This window comes from Dendropsophus ebraccatus, chromosome 13, assembly GCF_027789765.1.
Source record: "Dendropsophus ebraccatus isolate aDenEbr1 chromosome 13, aDenEbr1.pat, whole genome shotgun sequence".
NCBI classification, from domain to species: Eukaryota; Metazoa; Chordata; class Amphibia; order Anura; family Hylidae; genus Dendropsophus; species Dendropsophus ebraccatus.
The window spans coordinates 35,501,391-35,509,037 of record NC_091466.1 but is presented as its reverse complement, the minus strand read 5'-3'; the positions used below and the strand labels follow the sequence as shown (position 1 = coordinate 35,509,037).

The 7,647-nt window shown below is 40.6% G+C and overlaps 1 protein-coding gene across 1 annotated transcript in view; it reads right to left on the bottom strand.

Annotated features, from left to right (window-relative positions):
* Positions 1-1,583: 1,583 nt before the first annotated feature.
* GALNT16 (polypeptide N-acetylgalactosaminyltransferase 16) overlaps positions 1,584-7,647 on the bottom strand; it is a 106,925-nt gene continuing 100,861 nt past the window's right edge. The window contains exons 11-15 of the mRNA XM_069950338.1: positions 6,003-6,095; positions 4,812-4,895; positions 3,918-4,059; positions 3,407-3,523; positions 1,584-2,412 (exon numbers count right to left, since the gene is read on the bottom strand). Of these exons, the coding sequence (XP_069806439.1) occupies positions 2,275-2,412; positions 3,407-3,523; positions 3,918-4,059; positions 4,812-4,895; positions 6,003-6,095 (574 nt within the window). The 3' untranslated portion in view covers positions 1,584-2,274. The remainder of the gene's footprint in view (positions 2,413-3,406; positions 3,524-3,917; positions 4,060-4,811; positions 4,896-6,002; positions 6,096-7,647) is intronic.

Genomic DNA, 7,647 nt, shown 5'->3' with positions numbered 1-7,647 from the left:
GAAACCCACGCAAACACAGAGAGAACATACAAACTCTTTGCAGATGTTGCCCTTAGTGGGACAGACTAAAGACAGCTTGTGCAATTGTTAAAGGAGAAGTCCATTCAGACTTATTTTTTAGCAAATGCTGGGGAGGATAAAAGAAATATAACATGCCCTTACCTCCCCTGCTCCAGCACTGGTGGCTGCATACCGCGTTCCTGGTCTGAGCGGGGATGTAGGTTGTGACGTGTCCTGAGTGCCCTGTCAGTGGCCGAGGCTGGAACCCACTACGGCTGCTGACTGGCTAAGCGGACCTCACACATCACAGCCCGTGTACCCACTCAGACCAGGACGTGACCAGGGACCAGAGTGGCGGTATGAGGACTTCATTTCTTTTATCCTCCCCTTTCCCGACACTTGCTAAAAAAAATGGGTCTGGACGGACTTCATTTCTTTTATCCTCCCCTTTCCCGACACTTGCTAAAAAAATTAAGTCTGGACGGACTTTTCCTTAAAGTTGTTCCCTAGAATTTTTTTTAGGTGGCAAAACCATCTGAAATTTTTCATGTAAACCAAAGCACTGCTCCTTGGAAAATTGAGTTAGTTTTGCAAAACCTTCTACAGAAAGACCACACATCAACAAATTATACTACGTAAAACCCATATTTAACAAACACAATGACATTTTAAAATTTTAGCTAAAGTTATATATATTTTTAAATCATATTTTGACAATTGCTATTCCTATGCATCCCGACATCCTGGATAACAAAAAGGACAGGGCGGACCGAGTCAACAATGCAGAGGAATTGCTTACAATAAGTTATCATTAGCTTATTACAAAATACTGTTGTCTTTCAGGTTCAGTTTTCATTCAAAAGGGAAAACCTTCATATTTTTAGAGGAACTAAAAAAAGATAAATCTAACCTGCTATCTCCCTATTGCACACCGGGTGCTGAGGATGATGGTATGCCTCTTCCTCAGCGACGTTCCTGTACAGTTGTTAATGTAATCATATCTCTGGTAAGGACGCTAGGATCACTAGGGGTGGAGCTATCCCCACCAAAGCACCGATCTCGCCTGCCCATCTCCTAAAGGCCCTATCGGTGATACTATTACATTAACAACTGCATGGGAATGGCACAGAGGATGAAGGTAAGAGACATACTTTCATCCTTAGTGTCCCGTGCACAGTAGGGAGCTATCAGTAGGTTAGACTCATCTAACCTGCTTATAGTTCCCCTTTAAATGGGCACTGGTACTGGTAAAAAAAGAACTGTTGTCAGAAGTTATAATTTGGTTGGGAGCAGTTGCGATTTCCCTCCTTGCTCTGTACCACATGACCAAAATGGACTCCAAGTGTAGTCTATAGGACCGTATTGGTTGCAGGCACGGAGTGGAGAGAGAAGTGCTTAGCCACATGCTTTTTTACCCTAGTGGTCAGTTGGGGTTGGAACACTCTAACTGATCAAAACTTTTGTAATGTCTCTACAATGTAAAAAGTTTTTTTTTTTGTTTTTTTTTAAGTGACAGGTAACACTTTCACTTCTATGACAATCAACTTGGTCACACAGTTACACAATACTATTAAAGCCAGAGCCACATCTCCCCCATTTTTATTAACATGCAGAGCTAAGTATCAGAGGGATGAGTTCTGTGGGTTGCATGTGTGAGCCTCTAACAATTAGAACTACATGTATGAAGACCCCGGCAGACCTTGAAATATTAGAGCATGAACATACAGAAAGGCCATAATGTCACTAGCTTAGACGACAAACTCTGTGCAGCTGAAGATTTTAGGTCTGTTTGTACCGCCCGCAACACACAAATGTGTCTTTCTCGTCCCAGGCTATATAAAGTCCTCAGATGATCTGTAATACGTTACTTACTACATGTCAAGAAGTAATACGATCATATTACGTATCAAACCCCTAGGATGGAAATATCCTGGTAGCTTCATTGAATGTCATGTTTTATGAACATTACATCTGTATTGGGGGATCCACAAAAATGTTGCTGTGCAAAAAAATAAGTAAACCTGCTCGCAACATAAATAAGGGACCAAATATTATACCTAGTAAATTATCAGTTCATAGTGTGCCACATCCAAAAGCAGCTGGTCCCCTCGAAAAAAAACATGACAATATCATGTGAAGCCACCCATGGTCTGGCAGTGTCTAACCACCTACAAGGGATCTGTGTGTTTAACGTGGAGAACGAGGTGGTCCACAAAATGTTCCAGTGTCCTTTCTTCATGGACCAAGTCCATGCAAATGTCTGATTATACGCATTCAAGTAGCCTGGAGTAGCTCCCATTGCTGGCTTGTTAGATCTGACTGGCAAGGGTTGATCAGGACCCTGGTGGAATGAGTATCCAAACATAGTGCGCTGCTCAGGTGCTGCAAGAAGTGTCCTTTCAACTTCCATTTCTGCAAAATATAGGATATCAGAATGAGAATGAACACCAAATACCATACAGATCGAAGCTGGGCGAGAGGCAGGGAGTAGCATCTATAAGCAGAACAATTCATGAATGCTCTGTCTAATAATTATAGAATTGGCCTAGGGAGATCGGACACCCTCATACATAGACAAGAAGCCACCGCATGATACAATGAATACAGTGTACTTATTGTGAGGATTTTTTCAGTCTGGAAATAAAACTATTCCGAATGCAAATTGTTTTACGCCACCAGTCTGCCATTGTCATAGGAACTTCATGAGCACAGTTAGTAGTTGTTATTCACAACCATTGGCAGATGAAATGTCACCATATCCCACATGCTGAGTGCTGGACCCAGTTTTCCAGTTGGATAAAGGAGTCACGTAATGTGACATATAAACCGTATGGCAGATGGAGCATTTCTTTGGCATGTCATAGGATGTCGTTTTGCAATGTCATCTGAACTCTCTGAAAGGAAGAGCAAAGATTGGCTATCTCTCCATTCTTACTAATAGGGGTGGTGCAGTCGCTCTTACTTCTATGTGCCCCCATAGAGCATACAGATAAAAGCTTTCCAAGGGAACAAGTGTTAACATTTTGCCAAATGGAGTAGATGGGATTTTATATCCTGATTTAAATTGAAGGCAGCTTTACAAGTGTCACTCCTATATCAGTTTTCAGAATTACCAAGCACTAGTTAATTTTGAATTGCTGAAAATACATTATCTCCCTGTGTAATAGTGGATGTTCAATCAACAAATACAGGGAAGGGCCACACAAATGTCCAGTAATTACTCCTTGGGCTCTCCCCACACATTGCTCAAGCGTTGTAAGAGGGTCTTCACACATTTACTGATCTACAAGATCGTGGCTCATCTACAGCAAGCATCGGACCACTTATTGGGGCCCTTACTTACCATCTACTGGCACAATTATAAAATTATTGCACAATGATATAGCAGTTATACAATTACAGTCACCTGTCTACTGTCTTTCTGGTTGCATGGTTCAAGCATCACCAAAGCTCCTGTGGAAAATGATGTGATGGACAGGCATTTATCTTGCTGTCGGATTAAAGTGTCGCTTAGTACCCACTCCTGAAAAATAAGCAAACTGGGAAATGAATGAGGGATTACCATATAAGAATATAACATTATTAGTATATTATATTGAGACACCAATAACCTTCTCAAAGTCACTCAGCTCACTCTTTCCTTTTCTAGCAATACTCAATATATCAGTCGCTTTTTTACACTTTTATGTAATGGCTGACTGTATATTTCTATTAATCAGCACTATAAATGTTCCTTATACAGTGACCTCAAATGTACTTTATATTTGACATGCACACAAGATGGTCAATACACTTCTTTGCCTACTTTAGCCTATATATGATTGCAGATGATAACCATACTCATCTACAGTCATGGTAAGAGAGTGTATACTTTTCTAACATAAAGATTCTATAACTAGATCATTGTCTTCAATCACCTGTGTGGCTGGCGCAGTGCTTGCAGTTCCCTTGCAGCTTCCCACCCCTGCCAGAGTATTTCCTGCTGTATCTGGTCCCTGAGATTCCAAACAGTTTCCTCCTTGCTTTATAATCCCTGTGACCACTTCCTTCTCTGGGATCCTATAGTGCACAAAAAGGCATTACTGTATAAGAAACAATTTGTGAAACACATGAATATTTATATTACCCTATAGAACAACAATAATAATAGTAATATCTGTGTTTATATGGCGCAAATATATTCTGCAGCTCTGTACAGGGACTTATCATTCCCATTGGCCTATTAGTAGGATTTAAGAGTGGGAGGAAGCCAGAGTACCTGGAAGAAACCCACGCATTTTTATTGTATTTGCCCCCCCCCCCCCCAAAAAAAAAAAAAAATGTTCGGTAGAAATTTCGGTAGAGTCCCATGATGATAGAATCACATATACTGATGATATGATAATGAAAAAAAAATGCAGGGATTAAATTGACAAAAAAATTGCCAATAACTAATATACACTAAATTAAAAAAATCACTAGAAAAACAGAGCCAAAAAGCAGTTTTTGTGTTTTGTTTTTTTCAGCCAAAACTATGCCTAACTATGCCCCAGCATACACAATTGCACCAATTATTACTTGTAACTTATGTACGAAAAACCGCAAATTTTTCCAAATTTACTATGGCTGCTCTACCGGAATTTGGCCTTCAAATGTGCCAGAAAGGTGGTACAGTACAATCTAAATATAATGCATAAGTAAAATGTCCTTTTTCTGACAAGGGCATAACTTATTGGAAAAGACTAGCCCTATTAACACTTTATCTACAATGGAGCAGTAATATAGCCAAGTGCATTAACCCTAACAAGGAATCTCCTCGTCTTCTAACTTACTTCAGTTCAGGGTAGACATTCTGGAGGTACCACTGGAATGTTTTACAGTTCAGCTTCTTCCTTAGCTCCAGTCTATCAGATACACTACATGGAGGGGGAGATAAATAGTCAGGATTATGCCGTACAGACAAATAGATTATTTTCAGCTCCAATGCCAGAAGACATAAGAATACGTGTACAATGTAGGTCTAGAAAACATCCTAACCAGGTCTAAGAGCCACCAATATCATGTTGTAGTGTCAGGTCCACACTATTACCAGGCAAGTGGCTGCCTCGCCTTACACAGTACTATAAATCAAGGCTAGTTAATGTTTTTCTACTGTATTCTCACTGAACAGACCAAAGTGATGGCTCTTTGACACTGACATGTCAAAAGTGACAGTAATGCTTTAGTAATGTACTAGTTTCACATCTTTTAAATGTTGTGCTCCTTTCTCCATCATTCACAGGGATCACAGAAGTATTTACCATTACATATATTTCTGACTAACACAGTACCATAAATGTTTTACTGTATATCTTTACTTCTTATAGAGAAGATACATAATTATTGATGCTTGCCCTTGAGTACTGAGATAAAAAAGCTTAGAGGCCTGGGTTCACTAGGGAGGCCACCTGCGTGCTGCATGACTGGGGGTGGTATAAAAATTCAAAAGCTATGCTTCTCCTTGTACCGTCAACTGTGATGTTCCGACCCCAAGACCCCAAGGAATTTCCTTGCTCAGCCCATCAATGGCTGCAGCAGTATCTCACCTCAGTCAGTGATTAACTGGGAGGCAGCAGCACATCACAGGAAGCAGGAGCCAGTGGCAACCAGCAGTGACTGGGAGCAACAGTGTGGAATGTGGGAGGTGAGTATAGCTTTTTTTTTTTTTTTTTTAACACCACCCCCAGCTATGGAGCAATTCTTTGTTTTTCCCAGTCAACCTTGTAATATGAATTAGACTTTGCTTTACATAATGGTTACAAAACAACAAAGCCTAGTGCCTAGTGTAAAGCACCATCTTGAGGTAAACAGGATACAAAGTAATCCAGCTTCCTCAAAAAGCACTTTTAAAGATACAAAGGCAGGTCAGAGTGAGCAGGCAAACCTGCAAAACTCCTATTCTCTATAGACTCCAAAGACATTATTTAAATCTCCATTACTGACATGACATTTATTGTATCTAGGAACAAAAACAATTTACCCACCTTCCAAAGGACTTTCCTATGGCAGAAGGTCTAGCCTGGTAATAATACTGTTTATATTCATCCATCCAAACCTCTGCTGTGCGTTTAGTGTTCCTGAAAAAAAAAATGTTTCACGGCTTATAATAAAATTTACAGACAGAATACTAGCTACTATTACTTTTGGTAATTTTCCATGCAGCGGATTATGCACAACCTCACGTCTCCTACTGCAATGAAGATTCAAGGAGTAGTTGTTTGTGCCGCACTCTGGCACACCTCACCACTCCTTCCTCCTCCCTCTTCTTCATGAAAAATCAATGCTGCCCGGCCCCCTGCTTGCTCAGCTGTCAGCCAGTGTCTCTGATTGCCGATCAGTCCTCTGTAGTCAGTTCATATCTGAAAGAAACACTCAGATAGGGTAGGTGCACACTAAGGAATCACGACGGAAAACCCATCGCAGATTCTTCGCCCATGCCACAGACTTCATTCTATGGTCTGATTCCTACATATTTGGGATTAGAGATTCAACTTTATCTGAGTGTTTCTTTCAGACATAAACTGCCTACAGAGGACTGATCTGCAATCAGAGACACTGGCTGAATGCTAAGCGAGCAGAAGGCAGCATTTATAATTTTTGAAGAGGAGGGAGTAGAAGGGAGTGGTGAGGTGTGCCAGAGTGTCAAACAAACAACTCCTCTTCGACTCTTCATTACAGTAGGAGACCTGAGATTGTACATAATTCACTGCATGGAAAATTACCAAAAGGCACCATGCTTACTAGTGGACTGCTGGCTACAGCACACTGTCAGCACTTTAGGTAGCACGCAGGAGCTGACAGATTCCCTTTAAAGGTAGCCACTTCACCTAAAGTGTACCTGTCCCTTAAAATAACTTGATCAGAGCTGACACCAGCTCTGATCAGAAGATACAGCCAAGGAGAGTTCAATGGACATTTTGACCTTCTGAGCTGCTGGCCAGGGAGTGAATTGCGCTACCGCCATCTTTCCCCAGCTATATATTCTGACCAGATTGGGTGTCAGCAGTGAGACCTGCTCTAATCAATAACTCTTGACATGTCTGATGACATATCAAAAGTTATTTTTAGTGACAGTGCCCATTTAAAGGAATTCTCCAGAAAATATAATTGTGTTATGCCTCCTGCAGGGTCTGAGGGGGGTAGTGCAGATTTAAACCTCAGGAAAATAACTGAAATGGTTAAAAGACCAGCACAATAACCACATTGTATATCTGGATGCAGCCTCCAGCTTGTAAACGATTGTTGCCGTTTCTTGGAACAGATTCTCATTACGGTGCAGATTTTAGAGGCTGCGTTAAAATATTTATTGCAAAGACATAAGTCAGATTCAATTGATCAGCAAATGGTTTAGAGAGTTTGGCATCTGGATCAGCGAAGGTCCTCATTGCCATCAGCATATCCATTAATAATATCTGATTACATGGTTTATGGATTTTTCCATCTAGTTTTCATAAAAACAGGCAACTGTTTAACTGAGATTTATTGTATTTTTGTGCCTCCACTTTTATCAATTGTGTTAGTGGAATCAATATGACACCCTTAATATCAATTTTAGATGGACTTTCAACTCTTTAAAGGATTATTTCTAAGGTCAGAATATTCTCATGTACACAGAGCACTGGTCAAATA